General features: G+C 43.6%; 1 protein-coding gene across 1 annotated transcript in view; it reads left to right on the forward strand.

Annotated features, from left to right (window-relative positions):
* The first annotated feature begins 1,065 nt into the window (after window positions 1–1,065).
* The window catches only part of Mnd1 (meiotic nuclear divisions 1), a 60,686-nt gene continuing 44,180 nt past the window's right edge, over window positions 1,066–17,571 (forward strand). The window contains exons 1-5 of the mRNA XM_032898173.1: window positions 1,066–1,126; window positions 3,383–3,524; window positions 7,333–7,398; window positions 10,927–10,984; window positions 15,074–15,263. Coding sequence (XP_032754064.1) covers window positions 1,124–1,126; window positions 3,383–3,524; window positions 7,333–7,398; window positions 10,927–10,984; window positions 15,074–15,263 — 459 coding nt within the window. The 5' untranslated portion in view covers window positions 1,066–1,123. The remainder of the gene's footprint in view (window positions 1,127–3,382; window positions 3,525–7,332; window positions 7,399–10,926; window positions 10,985–15,073; window positions 15,264–17,571) is intronic.

Genomic DNA, 17,571 nt, shown 5'->3' on the forward strand with positions numbered 1-17,571 from the left:
AGCTCCATGTCCCATAACTGACAGGGACACCTCCGCCATATGCCTGTTGTCAGGGTGTGAGTATGGCAAGCAGGTTTGGATGCTATGTACTCACCCTAGCCCCTATTATTTCTCTCCTTTGTAGATGCCTTGGACATTTTTGCAAATCACCTTTATCCCGTCTTATGAAATAAAGATTTTTTTTTTCTTTCTTTTTTTCGGAGCTGGGGACCGAACCCAGGGCCTTGCGCTTGCTAGGCAAGCGCTCTACCACTGAGCTAAATCCCCAACCCCCTGAAATAAAGATTTTAATGAAACTTTGAGAGACAGATTCACCAATCATAAGAAATAATTTAGAAAGCCCCCCACAAACTCTTTGTTAAGTTCTTAAGTTGTCAGAACCAGAATACTTACGATTCACTCACAATACAGAACACCTGCACTACTGCACACTCCCACTGCTCTGTATAAGAGTACTTTTTAAGGCCTGAGGTGGTGCTCGCCTTTAACCCCAGCATTTAGGAGTCAGAGGCAGGCAGATCCCTGAGTTCCAGGCCAGTTTGGTCTACAGAGAGCTCCAGGGCAGCCAAGGCTACACAGAGAAACCCTGTCCCGAAAAGCCAAACAATACAATACAATAAGATAAAATAAAATAGAAAAAGCGTTTCTTTTACAAATGTTCTCATTTCCTGCATACAAAACCCCATTTTTTTAAGCTAAAAAAACACACACTTAAAAGCGAAGACTCAAAAGTTGCCTCTTAAAAAGAAAAATAAAAGCTACATTGAACACATAAGCAGCAAGCAACTCTGCAACTCCTGAGGCACCGGAAGGGCACAGAAGCCTGTTCTGCTCCAGCTCCCGCCCCAGGCCTCAGGCCTCAACTTTTCCTTTCAGCACACACAAGGCCCAACCCAGACTGGTTTGTCTGGTCTCAGTCGGGTCCTGCCCATCTCAGGCTCCTCCCCTACTGGCCCTGCCCATCTTCTCAGGCCCCGCCTCCTCCCTAGGCTTCTCCCTCGGGCCCTGCAACCCTACCAGGGCCGCCAGGGGTCGTTGCTCCTCCCCCTGCACTTCCTCCGATCCTTCCCACCCCACGCGGCTGTTGGCGCCAGACTCAAACAGGGAGGCCGCTGCGCGCACCATGGTAAGAGCGAGGCCCGGACGCGCGCACCTCCGGGTTTCGGGGTCGCGACGGCAGGGGTTACCCCTGGCCAGGCCCTGCGAGGTTAGCCCCGCGTCCACTGCTGCGCCCGAACCCTGGTGGTGGCCCGCACCACGCTGGTTCCGGACCGGAGCGTTCTAGAACCGAATCCAGAAACCCGGCAAGTGGCGAGGCTCCGCGGCTCCCAACCGAAAGCCCCAGGGCGCATGCGCTGCGGAGTTGGCAGCCGAAGTGTTCAGTGTCCTTAGGTTCTGCTGGGATTAGAACCCGGGGCCTCTTACGGGCCGAGCACGGCGCTCCCCTTCACTTCAGCAGCACCCCACCACTGTACTTAGTATGCTAAGAGGAGTAGCCCAGTTGGTCTTCACTCTGCCTTTAGATTATAGCAGTGACAACTCCCTCCCCCTCCCCCTCCCCTCAGCCTCTTTCCACCCCATTCTGCCTTAGTGTGGGGCCCACTTGTGCGGGACCCTGGCTTACTACCAATCGCCATTGCCTTTTTGAACTTAATGATTGACTCTCTGCCCATTAGATGTTTTTTAAATCTACCTTCAAAGTTTTGTGTCATTCTTTCCACTTTTGGTGACAGTTATCAACGTGTCGCTAGAGTGACCCGAGATTTTAATATCTTAATTTAGCTAAGTGGCCGTTACACAGGGTGGACAAGGATCGGGTGTAGGACATTTATTTGAAGAAACTTGCCCAGCTGTAATTATAACTGATAACGGCTTCTTTGTGGTTAAACTAAACAACCCGGGCCACCTGGGCATAAAATGGCCCAACGAGCCCAGGATCAGACTCAAAACAACAATGCTACCAGTGTTTGGTGTTATCATGTTTCTCTTTGTAGAATTAAAGTACCCGACTAACAGGAACTGTGCATTATTGATGTGCTGGCCTCACCCTCTTACTAACCTTCTTTATAGGGCAATTGCCTACTTCCAAAAGGATTTGACTGTTAACTTCACACAGTTATGGCTAGTAGTTTTATAGATGAGCATGTTGTTCACTGTTATTCTGGTCAAAGTTAAGCTCTTGACCTCTTTCCTAATCGTGAATTACTATTTTGATTTGACTTGTCTTGTTAGCTAAGCAATTACAAGCATAGGCCTACAGTTTGAAGTTGGAGAAAATTAACTTTGAGAGGGACATCTTTTTCATTTTTACCTAGTTATTACAAATGACCAACAGGGCTGACAATAGGAATTCTGAGTCTCTCTTTTTTTTTTTTTTTTTTTTTTTGAGCTGGGGACCAACCCAGGGCCTTGCGCTTGCTAGGGCAAGCGCTCTACCACTGAGCTAAATCCCCAACCCCTAGGAATTCTGTAACTACGTATTGGAGAAGACTCTTGAGATACAGACTCGAAAAAGTAGCTTAAAATACTCCAGTCAAATAGGAAGTAGCCTAGTCCTCAGGCGGCTTCGAGTCTCCTTCATAATCTGAAGGTATCCCTGTTTTACCACAAGGAGAGACCCCTCCCTAGTTTTAAGGACTGAGTCCTTGATATTTTTCTTTCTTGTTGAGGTCTCTGGTGCCAGTATGATGCCCTTTTTACAATAGTTATTTTAAGTCTGACCTTGGGAGTTTCCAACCGTGGTTAGTAAGAACTCCTAAAAGACTCAGGGACGAATCCCCGTGAAGTACTGCAAATGTGCGGTCCAACTCAGCCGCACTCCCGCAAGGATGTTTGTATTTGTTGGGTATCAAGACCTTCCTAAACTGTTCTCCCCAGAACATTAGATTCTCCTGATTGCTTGCCTCTGGGGCACTGCAAAGGACTTTCCAGAAACTGTTTGGGCTCTGTTTCCTCCTGATTTAGCCACAGGATAAAGTTCTAATGAAAGGAGCTGAGCAAGCTGTGAAGGAGTGAGGTCCCAAGTGAATATGTGTTGTTGACATGCATGTCCTCACCAGAGACCCCATGGCGTCAGGCTTAGCGGGATGGCAAGGTTTCCCCCAGGAGAGGAGTTTGAGTTTTGAGAGTGTGTGGAAAATGTACACTGTAGCTTTGCTCCCTTCTTTGTGCTTATGATCGAGAGACCTCTCTGTTCAGCTCTATAATGAACACGCTGAGCTTCTGCAATGCTACAGTTTGTCCATCCAAGAGCCTGGATCACCCAATCCCAGCTTCCGCTTCTGTCTATTTTTCCTTCTTTCCTCACTGCTCCACGAAAATCCAAGTCCCTGGAGCTATGCAAAGGCACTATACGCTAAAGAGATTTCCACTTCTTTCACAGAACCTCTGCTATCCTTGGAGACCTAGTGAGAAAAGCAAGTTAAAGCAACCGAGGGTACTTTTTAAATGCACATATCCCGGCCCATCAGCATACAGTTCGATGTATACAGTGACCTCGACTGTAGCCTTTTTAACATTCTTAGGTGAGTGTATATGTGGTAGCTTGCTACTTGCTTTTGAGGGAAGCTTAGCTGAGTAGCCTTTGGTGGGTGTGAACTTCAGGATTGGCTCAGATACTGCAAGAGAGCAGTGTGGAAAGGGTTATAAAGCACTTGTGGATTCTAGCTGAGGTTTAGACAACAGAAGCATAGCTTCCCGGAGCCTGGGTACCCTCTTGGAGAGCACTTTGCTTTCTCTGCAAGCAAGATGATGGCCGTGGGTTTTCCTGCTACTTAATTCATCCTGTGCTGTATATGTAGGAGGGTTGTGGGCTTTGAAGCTTGAGCAGCCTAGAGTCGGCAGTTTATCTGTCTAACTTACCTGGCTTGCTAAGCCCCGAGAAGGCAAAGGATAGTGGATATTCTGAATTTTCTCAGTCTGCTGAGAGAAATTTCAGTACAGTAAGTGATACAATGCAAATGGGTCTTGGGAACACACGCTCAGCAGAGGGAAGTCTGTGGAGAGAACACCCAAATTATGCTTTGGGGGAGCTATTGAGTGTACAGAGGAGTTTGTTTTTTTGTAGAGGAATAATTTTATCATCATTATTACAACCCAAATTGCATAGTTTTCCACCTTGTTATGGTAAATTTGGGGGTGGGAGCTACTTTAAATAGTAGGTTGGGGTCAGGTGACAGAGGGTCTTCTACATCTTCTTAGGATGCTTGATTGGAACCATCAAAGGTTTTAGGAGTTGCACAATCAGCTTCTATTAGAGAATGAAACAACGCTGTGTTTAGGTAGCTGAGGACAGTTGCAGGAGATAACCACTGAGGGCTTGAATCCAGGCAGAGGTAATAGAGTGGGCCAGGTGGGACATATTAAGAATAGTTAAGAACCAGTGTGGACAGAATCTGGTAATTGGGAAAGAGGTGAAGGCACCTAGGATGGCTGCCAGGCCTTTGGCATAGGTGAAGAGTGTATCTGAGACTGGAGATGTGGGATAGCAGGTTCGGAGTGTGTAGGAAAGAAAGGATTGAGCTCGGGCCAGTTGAGTTTGAAGTCTGTCCAGCAGGCAGGTAGATACATGAGATGGGAGTTAGGAGCATATTTAGGGCCGGATATAAAGATCTGTGGTCTCATCACAAGTGTTAATTAAACCTAAAGAAGATGAGATCAAAGAAAAGATTTGAGGGGAGGCAGGGCTCAATAGTGGATCCCTGGGGGTCTGCTGTGCTCAGGAGGGACCGATGGGAAAGTGGATGATGGGAACTTGGAGGCTGCTTTCTTAGGCACACACCCATCAAGAGGCACTGCGTTATCTTGTGGCTGTGGGATGAGTTAGCCTCTCGTATTGCCAGAAGAAACACAGATGCCATTCTAAGATCCTTTTCTTAAGTGTGACTGATGCTCTCTTTAGGAGCTTTTGGTTGGACAGAATCAGTCTTTATCTTATTATATCCTACATCTCAATAAGCAGTTTATTTTGTTATGATTTGTTGAGTAGCAGTTTCCTCCAAGATTAAAACTTTGCATCTTGGAGAAACTCTTTAAGATATAGGATATGGAAAGGGCTGTGAAACAGAAGAGTGTGGGAGAGATACTTACCCAAGGTGAAGACAACAAGGATGGGTCTAAGGCCTTGCCAGTGGTCTCAGCCTTGCCAATGCTGTGACCCTTTAATATAGTTCCTCATGTTGTGGTGACCCCCAAACAACTTATTTTCATAGCTACTTCATAACTATAATTTTGCTGTTTGTTATGAGTCATGATGTTAAGATCTGCTTTCTGATGATCTTAGGTGACCCCTGCCCAAGAGTTATTTGGCCACAGGCTGAGAACTGCTGATCTAAGGATCGTGGAACCCTCAGCCCTGAGGGAAATCTCATTGAATTAAGAGGAAGTAAACAATTCAAAATAGCTTTAGGAAGTCCCTGAAATTGACCATAGAGCATATAAACAGTAAAGGCAGCTGAGAGTTGCTCTCCGACGAGCCTGAAGACACAAAGACCAGGCGAGGGGCCTGGAAGGGACTCACGCTAACTCAGTTACTGGGAAAGGACACTGGGCAGTGCAAAGTGTGCAGTGTGCTCCAGATTTCCAGCCTTTGTGAGCTGTCACATATGCTAGGGCAGGCTTTGGTGACGCAGCTGTCTTTGTCATTTTTGCTCCTGTGAGTTCTTTCCCATGTTCCAGTAAGTAAGCCAACAAAGCTCAGGAGCTCACCAAGCTGAACTGTGATGGTGTATGTACTTTGACCTGTCATCAGTTATCTGTCTGCAGGACACGGCGTCACACAAACACGACCCTGTGCCATGTTTGAGAAGGATTCAGAACACTGAGTACTGAGGCTGAGGGATGGCTCCTTGGGTAACAGTGCTTACTGCTAAGCCTGGGGGTCTGAGTTCAAGCCTTGGAACCCACGTGGAGGGAAGAGAAAACCAACTTTGGAAGGTTTTCCTCTGCCCTCTTAGTGTTCCTGAGGTCCTCCCCCCAGTAAACAACTGATGAATAGATGCTAGAGTGGACCCCCAATCCCAGTCTAGTGCTTTCTCACATTGTTTTTATTTTTATTTTGGATTTTTTGCATTAAAAAATTTGGCTCCTCTTTTTATTTAATTTGAATGTAAGTTGATATGTAATATATATATTATATGCACATATTATATATAGTAAGAATTATGTACATATTACATATCTTATTCTCAAATTTGATAATGATTCACAGGTACTTCCCTTTTCTATTTGGATAGGTTTATTTTCTTTCCTGTCACTATTTGTTTCTTTTTCATTAAAATATTTAAAAATTTTTATGCATATGGATATTTTGACTGTACATATGTATGTATATCATGTGTATGCCTAGTCCCCAGGGAGGCCAGAAGAGGGGGACAGATGTCCTGGGACTGAAGTCACAGTCAGAGCCACCATGTAGGTGCTGGGAATTGAACCCTGTCCTCTGGAAGCACAGCCAGTGGTCTTTAACCTCTGAGCCGTCTCTCCAGCCTCTGCTGATACCATTTGTACACTTGAATTTGACTCTAATCTTGGCACGCCTCAGCTTTAGGAATTCCTCAGCACTTCTTCCCTGTCTTGATGAGAGCCACTCTCTTCCCACTTAGCCTCTGGTAATCTGACCCCAGACAACTTTTTGAAAAGTATTTGTCATTTGCTCCCTCTGCACTGTCCATCCAGTAGCCACCTTAATGCTTGTCTTGGAGTCTGCACCACTGTGCTTGTGCATGGCGTCTGTACAGGCAGCCCTCCCCACTTCCCAGCCTGACCAAAGCCTTCTAGAGTACCACGTCTCCCTTCCCAGGTGGGATTAATTAATTCTGTCCTGTGTATTTATGCAACAATTTGTGCCTGTAGCTATTAATTACTTACAAGTGACTATCTGTTTTCTTTCAAAAGGCAATCCTAATGAAAGTTAGTACAGTGGCTTGTGATTGGTTCATTTTATAAATACTAAGTTTCTACAAAGGGCGTGTAGTGGTACACACTGACGGAGCAGATGGCTCTCTTAGTTCAAGGTCAGCTTGGTCTACAGAGGAGTTCTAGGGGAGTTAGGGCTACTCAGAGAAACCCTGTCTTGAGAAACCCAAAAATAAAATAAAAATACATTTCCACAAAATGTTTTCCCTATCACTGTATAGAAAATTGGCAGTCCCTGTTTCAAGACTTGGCATATCGTCGCTAAAGTCAGTCTTTAGGCCAGGTTTGAGAGTGGCAAACCTGGTGACATTAGACAAAATCAAACACATTTTAAGATAATGTTCAGTGTCAGATTGTTGTGAAATGCTGTTTTGTTTAAACTGCTACTTCTGGTTGTTGTTGTGTTTTATGCTTTAGTCAAAGAAAAGAGGACTGAGTGGGGAGGAGAAGAGGACCCGGATGATGGAAATATTTTTCGAGACAGTAAGTTATTTCTCCCAATGTTGTTAGTGTGTTTGTGTGACTTTCACATTAAATGTGTCTTCACAGCATGTTGTGTGTTTTCCGGTTATGTAGGTCAATGTTAATGGACTATTTCTTGTTAGACACCCACATGAACTTGGTTCTCTGAGGACACATAGAACTCTACAGCCGTTTTTGGCTCTTCTGAGCTGTTAGGAGGAAGTGCCATCTCTTCTTCACAGAGTTCTGTCTGGACTGTCCTAAGACTGATAACGCAACTCTCTCTGAGTCATCATATGATGGTAACCTCTTTCCATCTGAAGTAGGTGTAAGAGTTCACCGAGTGCTGTCTGGGTGCCTGGCGTAGTGTAGGTTCTCTCAGGTCACCAGTGCGCAGTCCTGTAAGGTCATCGGCTTTGCCTTACTGGTCAGCATTCCTGAGACAGTGTGAGCAGACTCTCGGAGCAAGAGTGGACATTAGCCGGGTCCAAACAAGGAGGTCGCCTGGTTTTATAGGGAGCACAGATAACCTCGCTTCTTTGTGTTTACCAGTCCGTCTACAGCACAGCGTTTATGATGATACCCAGGACTCCTTAATATATTCCAGATGTCTGCCAGTCACTGAGAGGAAATCAAGTTTCAGCTTCACTGAGTGACAGAGTCAGAGTTCACTTCCAGGCTATAGAGCCTACTTTTTTACATGTACCTGTACGTGGATGGGTCTTTCTTTTATAAAGAAACAAGTGCAGACAGGCCTTGTACCCTCTGTGCCCCTCCCTCCATCTTCCCAAATTGTTCCTGTGGCTCAGGAGGACCTTAGGTCCACTGGCTATTTTCATCCTTTGCAGATGGGGGTGGGGAGTGGTGGTGGTGGTGATGGTGGTGGAAATGATAAAATATTACATTGCCAAAATTCCTTTTCATTTGTGCAGATTCTCAGTAAGGCAGTTAAAATGTTCCCAGGACTTTAGAACGCCTGGGTCTCACCTTTATGGTTGTAGAGCCAGTGCAAAACTGCTGTTCCAAAGATAAGTTTGTGTTTTAGGTTTTTTCTTTGGCTGAGTTGAAATTTTTTTGCTGTAGCCTTAGAACAAAAACAGATTTAATTTCTTCCAGGCAGTAGAAACCCAAGGAAAGTAGTGAAATGATTTTATCTTTTCAGTATTAATTTCTCAAATAACAAAGTTTGCCATTTCTGGTTTAAAAATGCTCACCTTCACCCTTCAATGGCATTTTGACACTGAAGACTAATACTGAGGACTAACACCAAGGACTAACACTGGGGACTAACACTGAGGACTGACACTGAGGACTAGCTACTTAAGATGCTCAATACTGAGCTTTTCTGCAGAGTTATTAGTTCTATTAGTTTCATTCAGTCCATTCTTTCTATTTTATCTTCACGTTGTGATGTAATATGTTGCTGCTTACTTATTGACTCTGTCAATTAGGGGGATGGAATTGGAAAATGTAGCAGTGAGCTTTGGAAACATAATGGAAAACATTGTGTCTGTTTTCTCCGGAACAATACACAGTGTATCTGGGAGCCACTGATGCCAACTGTAGGTCATAATTCGTCATCAGCCCTTCGGGATCCAGAACAAATCACTATTATGGTCCAAGGTAGCGTGCATTCTGGAATTCAGTTTCTGAAATTTGGATTCTAATTCCATTCTTGATAAGTAAAATTCCAACAAACTCAAATGGTTACTATTCTGTCAATTATGGAATTTGGCATTAGATGTGGCCCTTCTCCAAGACAGTGTCATGACTAAGTGCTTACCATGTGGTGCTAAGTAGAAAATGCAGATGCTAAACAAATATTGCCATATGATTATACATGTTAATGGTAGGGTTACGTTTTGTAGTCTGTTTTCTAAGTCACGCTGATGAAAGTGTAATACCTTCTGAATTAATTAGAAAACTTACTAGTTAAGCACCTTGTACCGTGCTGCCTCTAATCACGGATGCTGGCCAGGCACCACGTACCTTACTGCTTCTAATCAACTACATGCACCATGCTTCCTCTAATCACGGATGCTGGCTAAGCACTGTGCACCATACTGTCTCTAATCACGGATGCTGGCTAAGCACTGTACCCTGCTGCCTCTAATCATGAATGGTTCACCAACAATGTCTTGGGAGTGTTTTCAAAAACATTTGTAGTAATGACAGCTCATGAAGAGCCCACAGTTGCACTCCTCAACTCACTCCTCCATCTATTTCCTGTTCCTTTGGTTTTGGAGACACTCTGTATTTCTAGATTCCAGGCTGCGTTGTCAATAGATATTTTGCAGATATTTTCTTTGAGGTAGTTATCTGTCTTCTCAATTTCTTAACCTGTCTGTTTAGGTGAGCAGTGGCTTTTGAACTTTATCAAGGTTTAGTTTCTGTTCACTTGAACTGCTCTTTCAGTTCGTTTAGAAAATCAGTGGATCCCTTTTCCATCCTAGTCACGGAGCTTCTCTCTAATTATTAAGTGTATTAGTCTTTCTAGACTGTCTCACTTTCCCCGGCCAAATGCTTTTCACCACTTCTGAGTAAAGGAGTGGTCAGCAAGCGCGTCCCCTGGCCACTGGGTTAAATACTCCGTAGGTGTATTTTGCTCTGTGTATATAGAGTGTGTCAATGTCTGGGTCAGTAAGGGGATCAGTGATTGGGGCACAGCATGAGCTGGACAGCTTTTCTATCATGCGAAGTTAACTGCTTCGTAAAACCTTAAATGAACAGCTAGCTTGCACAGTTGTCTTACTTTAGTTACTACTGGTGAGTCTGTGGTGCATGGTGCATACCAAGTAAGGCACTTTCCCCTCTTTCTTTTTTCTTTGGCTCTGATTCCCTCCCTCATTTCCTCTCCCCCACTTCCTTTCTTCTTGATACATACATGGCCTTGTTATATTGCCCAAACTGGAAGTCCTCCCATCACTGAGTCTGTTTTTTGTTTGTTTTGTACAGGGGGGTGTTGGTGTTGTTTGTTTATTTGGTTGTGTTTATTTTTAGTTATTGGACATTTTTTATATGTATGAGTATGCCTGCATGTATGTATGTGTATCATGTGTGTGCATGGTGCTCATAGATGCCAGAAGGGGGCACCAGATGCCCTGAACCACCATGTAGATATTGGGAACCAAATCAGGGTTCTTTGTAAGAACAGCGAGTGCTTTTAACCACAGAGTCATTCCTCTAACGTCCTGTTGTATGGTTTTTGGAACACCAGAGTGTCAGAGCAGCACATTATCTGACGTTACAGATTACTCCCCAGAGCTAGTTTTCCTGCTTCGATGAGAAGATATTTTGTTGTTGTTGTTCCAGTTGTGAATAGATAACTGTGCTCATGTAGAAGTATGTCTACATGTTACATCCATAAGTTCTACAGATGGCATTGAGTGAGATCGTTTCTTCTAGTTCTAAAATGCTCATTTCTAGTACCTTATTCATTTGTAGACATAGCCTTTTGATGTTATGTTTTATGAATACAGCTATAGTAAATATAAATAAATAGTAGAAAGTAATTATATATTTCTCATCTTCTTTAACTCTTTTAACCAGAAAGATGTATTCCAACTGAAAGACCTGGAGAAGCTTGCTCCCAAGGAGAAAGGCATCAGTGAGTATTAAAGAGAGAGCGGAGGGTGGGCATGGGGGCTCGGTCTTTTCTGCAGTGTTCTTTCCCTCTGTGGACAGTGCAAACATCTAGAAGTAAATATATCTGTAAACGCCCGTGTGACACTCCTTAGGAATCAAAGCAGCCTCTGTGTTTGGACCCTCTGCCCTAGGATACATATGTGCACTTGCATATATTCTTTTACCCATGTGCACTCTTATTTTATTGTTTATTTCAAAAGAAATAAAGATGGTTTCATTTATTTTGTAGTGTTTGTCAGATGTGATGTGGTGTCTTTACACAGTGCATTAGTTTCCTGAGGCTGTATCACTACTTAGTATAAATTTGATAGCTTAAAGAAAATGACTTACTTTCTGTGCCTCTGAACTCTAGAGGCAGAATGTTGATATAAAGGTGTGGACAGGGCTATGTAGTGATAATTCTGGAATTTTGGTTTCTTTAAAAGACACAGAAATAGTATATGTTTTCATTTCAATCCCAGGTGTGGGATATGGGGCAGCTTCCCAGCAGCTGACCATGATTTGCCTCATGCTCTAGCAGGGGTGTGCTGTCCCAGCTGCAGTTAGTTTCTGTGTTTGTGACGTTTGAGATCCTAGGAGCTTTTTAGAGGGTATATAATGCCAGAACCCCAGTAAATGGGGCGGGTGGCTGTGGTGGCTCACAGTGAAGAAACAAGAAGAAAGAAATTAGATTCAGAGATCCCCCCCCCAATACCACATCTTTCTTTCTCTCTTATGATAGGGGTGAAACTGGGGAGATAAAGGGCGGGAGAAAGAAGAACTCACAAAGTAGCAGAGACCAGCTGCAGGGTTGGTTCCCTGGGAGACTGAAGAACCCTTTCCTTCTCTCCTAGGACCCCCCTGGCTGCCAGCAGTATGTGCCTGATTCCTCTCCTTGGTACTATCTGCCAGTGTCCTTCCTTCCTTTGTTGTTTGTTCCCTTTTCTCTATGACAGTCATTGACCTTAGGGCTGATTCTGCACCCAAGGCGATTTCTTCTTATTTTTTAGTTACACTAATCTGCTAGTCAGACTTTGCACTGCAGTGACAAAATGCCTGACAAAACAACTTCAAAGGAGAGGTTAGTTTCGCTCACAGTTTCAGAGGTTTTCAGTAGTGACAGATAGAACAGCAGGTCCCATCACTGAGCTAAGGAAGAAAAACGGTGTACTTTTTCTGTTCTAAAATCACAATCACTGTAAACGTTTTGAAGATTGTCAGTGTGTATATGTGAAGATCTGACATTCTGAAAGCAAATCATACTGCTTATGCAGTTGTGTGTGTGTGTGTGTGTGTGTGTGTGTGTGTGTGTGTGTGTGGCGGGCAGTGAGGGTGCTGGCATTGACCCAGGGCCTCATGCTAGGCTGGTACTCTACCATTGAGCTGCCCCTTTGCTCTGCATCTACCTTATGTAACACATCCTCTGCATGTGTGTGTGACTTGCTTTGGAAGATGGATTTTATCCTGCGACTACTTGTCAGACTTGCTCAGTTGGTCACCTGTTGTTGACTATCAGTGCTTCTTAACTTGTGGGTCATGGTCCCTTCGGGGGTTGAATGAACCTTTCACAGGAGTCGTGTAAGTTCACTGGAAAACAAAGATATTTACATTACTATTCATAACAGTAGTTAAATTGCAGCTAGGAAGTAGCAATGAAAATTATTTTATGGTGGGAGTCACCACAACATGAGGAACTGTATTAAAGGGCTGGAGAGTTAGGAAGATTGAGAACCACTGATTTAGACTATATGCAAATACTGCTGCTAAAAATATTGTGTAATTAACATGCTCTGTGCTCTGGACTGAACTCTGCTCTTTCACAATTCATATGTTGAATCTCCAACCCTCTGGAAATAAGACCTTCACGAGGGAGTTGAATAAAAAGCTAAGTATGATGATACGTGCTTGCAGTCTTAGCACTTGGGAGAGCATGAGTTGGGTTAATTTGATTTCCATGGTGAGAGACTGTCACAATCAATGCAGGAATAAAAGATTATGTGAGATGTTAAGAGTAGAAGTCTAATTTTAAGAACAGGGAGAGGGGTTGGGGATTTAGCTCAGTGGTAGAGCGCTTGCCTAGGAAGCGCAAGGCCCTGGGTTTGGTCCCCAGCTCCAAAAAAAAACCAAAAAAAAAAAAAAAAGAACAGGGGGAGAGATCTTTGCGCATGTCTGCTGAGGGAAGGCTGTCCTGTAGACACATGCCATCTACAAAACAAGCACAGCATCCTCACCAGTCACTGAGTTGGGTCCTATCTTGTCCTGGTTGCCAGAACTTGAGGAACAGGAACTGAGCACAGGGCTTTCCCTTCTGAGGCCACTGCCCTCTGGTGGTGTCTTGACTGCTGCTTACTTGCCCGCCCTTTGGGGTTTGGTTGTGGAATCTAAGCAAAGCAAACCTTTGTCCATAAGTGTTGTCCACCTCTCAGGTTACTTCATTAGGCTCTATCTGCAGAAGTAAAGTTGAAAATAAAGCCTTGTGTAGCTCTCAGAGTTTGACTCTGTATTCTTGAATTGCCTTCAGGAAAGGCTTGACCAAGTTATGCTCACTAGCGTTTTTCTTTTCCAGTCCTAGGCGTTGTGTCCCCGTCCTGTCCGTGCTAGGCAAGCACTCTGTCACTGAGCGTCCCCACTGACTCCTCTCATTTCTAGAGTCCCTTGACTTGCGTTCCAGTTTGTGCTTTATGAGTAGGGGTAAATGTTTTGCACATTTGGTGTCAATTTTATTTATTAGATCTTGAAATTTTGAATAACTTTCATAGCTAGAGATCTGCTTTAGGAAAAAATTAAATGGATATTAAAATAGGGATATAGTTTTTGGTACATAGGAAATAAGCATTATTAATAGATTGTGATTTTAATTCTTAGCCCTAAATATTGGAACTAGTTCATTTCTACATGTTTAATCTTTCCCAACTTTTAGTTTTCTTAGCTGAAGATAATCCATGTCTATTTTTGGACAATAAATAAGGAAGAAGAAAGTAAAATGACATTTGACATGCCTGCCATCCAAACTACTGTCACTGTCATGCCTGCCATCCAGAGTACTGTCACATCACTGCATATTGTCTTCCCACTCTTCACATGCTGTACAGGGCAGCATTTATTTATCCCTGGCATTAAAATTGGTTTATAACATTGCATTGTGGTTTAGAAATACATTTATTGGGCTACTTCCAATTTCTTTAGATACTAAAAAAATGCTTTGACAAACATGTGTGTCTGTCTTTATGCTCTGTAGCTGAGTTCATACAAGTGACATTTCTTCAAGAAGGAAAGGCATACATGTGACGTTTTAGATACACACTGCAATATTTCCCAGCTGCGTTGATAATACTGGTCTCCTTGAATCCTTTCTAATATTCTTCCACTCTATAATTTGGTGGTCGGGGGCCATACTGTTTGTTCTAGTCTGTCTTCAGAGTGGGTTGAAAAGACTAGCGGTGGAGCTTAGCAATAGAACACTTATCTACATGTTCAAACCTTATTTCAAACCCTAGTACTACAAAAATGAATATATTGGGGTTGGGGATTTAGCTCAGCGGTAGAGCTTTTGCCTAGCGAGCGCAAGGCCCTGGGTTCGGTCCCCAGCTCCGAAAAAAAAGAAAAAAAAAAAATGAATATATCACGGTTATAGTTGAAATATATTGGCCATCTCTGTGTATTGACACATTTGTTTTTAAATTAGCGCACAAAATAGCAGGTTTTCTCCTGTGCTGTGATATATACTCTGTTTCGGCCAGGCCCCTTTCTGTCCCCGTCTCCATTGCCCTCTAAGTACCAGGGCTGCTCCACCCCCAGAGTTCAGCTGCCACCTTCATGTCCTGTGTCCTGGTACTCTTCGCACCTCCTCTCTTATCTTTCTTCTCTCATGCCTTTTGAGTTTTGAGTTTCATGGCCTCTGCCCACATTCACTCTCACATAAGCTCCTAAGGTCTGTGTGGAAGAAAGGACCTGCGATGTTTGCCTCGTGAGCCTGGGTCACCTCACTTTCGGTGCATACATAGGTGCATAGCTCTTATTGCAATGTGCTCTGCAAATGTCTCTCTGGTGTTTGTTTTTGAATTTTCCTTAGGAGGCTGCTTAACATAGAGTCTGTGAACGTTTCCTCCCCAGCTGCCATGTCAGTGAAAGAAGTCCTCCAGAGCTTGGTAGATGATGGTATGGTTGACTGCGAGAGGATTGGGACCTCCAATTACTATTGGGCTTTCCCGAGCAAGGCTCTTCATGCCCGGAAGCGCAAGTTGGAGGCTCTGAACTCTCAGGTAAGTCACAGTTATGAAGAGATGTGCTTTGTAGCACAGAAGTGTTTCCCTTAATACTTTTCTCACTCAGTGGTTTCCCTGAAACTTTAAACATACATTCTTATTTGGCCTCAGCGTCTAAAGAAAATTAACATCTCTTTCTCATGAAAGGTCTGGCTAGAGATGTAGCTCAGGGGTAGGGTGCTTCCATGGATTGCACACGCTCTAAGTTTCCCTCCCAAACATTACAAGCTTAACAACATAAAACCATAAAATGGCTTTAGAATTCTTCATCTTTAATTTTCCTATGTTATATTTGCTAATATTTTGGGTTTTTTTAAAAAAAATAAGTAGACTCTGGGAGGGACACTTTTAGATTTGGTTTACAGGAAATGATGGAAAAGTAGAGAGAATTCCTAATCTGTCCCCTTCCTGTCTGTCTCATAAATTCCTGTTTGCGTCATGTATTGCTAATGTATGTCACTGTCTAATAGTTGATGAGCCAGTTTTGATATCTTATGAGCCAGAGCCTCTTAGGCTCAGGGCTCACTGTTAGGTGTTTATGGCTGTCTTTCCTTTTATGTGTGTATAGGAAGGTGTAGGGTACGTGTGCGTGCATTCATGCATGTGCATGTCCTATGTGCATGGATCTGTGTGTGTGTGTGTGTGTGTGTGTGGAGAGAGAGAGAGAGAGAGAGAGAGAGAGAGAGACTGACTCTGACTGGAGGACAACCCTTGGTGTCTTCAAGAATGCTGTCACTACTGGCACAGGGTTTTTATTGACTAGAACTCAATAATTAGGCTAGACTGGCTGGCCACAGAGTCCCAGGCATCCTCCTGTCTCCACCTCCACAGTGCTAGGTTAACAAGCATGCAGCACTGTGCTTGGCATTATTTTTACAAGGTCCGGAGATTGAATGAGGTTCTTGTGCTTTGTTTTCCTGTGAGGTTTTTGTTGTTGTTCTTTTGCCTTTTGGTTTATTTTTTATTTTTCTGAGAAAATGCCTCATGTGGCTCAGGCCAGCCATAAACTTGCTTTGCATGAGGAGACTTCAACTCACAATTATTCTGCCTTCACCTCCCAAGTGTCAGGATTATAACACTTGTGCTACCAACCTACAGATTTTGACAAGTGCATGATTACACGTGTCTACAAGTACCGGGTCTTACCCAGTAGTGTCACTGCCCGAGACGCCTCCTTACTCTGCTTGTTCGTCCGTCTAGTCCTTCAGCTCCCAGAAACCACTGCTCTCCCTCTTTTTAAGACAGGATCTTTCTGTAACCCAAGCTCCCCTCACACTGCAGCCCTACCTCAGGAGGCAGCTGACCTTTTCTGTCTTTAGAGTTTTACTTTTCCACACTTGCACATGACTGAAATCACAGATTGATTTCTTGCACTTAACAAGATGCATTTAAGGCTCCACTGTGTCTTCGGGGGGTTTGAAAGCTCCTTTTTTCTTATCAATGAGTGAATTTTATCACATTCAGTATATCTCAATATGTACATTGAGCTATTGGCCATCTTGGATGCGTCCAGGCTATGACAAATCTGCTATGAGACCTTTATGTCCATGTTCCTGCCTAGTGTATGCTCTCAACTTGTTTGGTATTCCCAAAGGCCATTGTTTCTGTGTGATCTGTGTGTCCGTGTGCCTTCCAGTGTAGATGTCCTACTGAGCATTTCCGTCTGTGGAGACCGCAGTTTCCTGTCATCACGCAGCGGCGTGCGCAGTAGACTATGTGTCTGTCTTAACAACAAAATCAACATGTGGTGGCGTTTCATCGTTTCTGTTTGCAGCTCCCTGATAAAAGTGGTGTGGAGCTCCATTTCATACACTCACGCCATCTGTACGGGAGAGGATGTAATTTTATTTTTTAATCTTTGCTGACTTTTCATTAGTTTCTTCAGTGTTGACTTGTAAAACCTTTGCATTTGCATATTTTTATTTATTTTGCTTAAAATCCTGTGTCTGCTTCAATCCAGTGGTTGAAGTGTTGTATCTGTGAGGATGCTGAGGTGGCACTGCCATCTCTGTCACTTTTGTACTTTCTATCTGGAATTCTCTTTTGGCATATCTCCTATTCTGTGTCATTATATTAGGAAATCCGGTGTGACAGTTACATTTTTGTTCCCATGCTCCAGTCTATGCCTGTGAATTAGGACCATTTAGCATTATTGAAACCAGTTCTTTGAAGCTGAATTCTGTATGCTATAAGCATATGATTAAGAGGGTGAGTGTGATCTAAACACATGTGAAGTTCTCAAAGGTATAGTAAAAATAGCTTATATTAGCTGATAATGGTCATGAACTAGGTTTAAGGCTTTTCA

This window comes from Rattus rattus, chromosome 3, assembly GCF_011064425.1.
Source record: "Rattus rattus isolate New Zealand chromosome 3, Rrattus_CSIRO_v1, whole genome shotgun sequence".
In the NCBI taxonomy this organism is placed as follows: domain Eukaryota; kingdom Metazoa; phylum Chordata; class Mammalia; order Rodentia; family Muridae; genus Rattus; species Rattus rattus.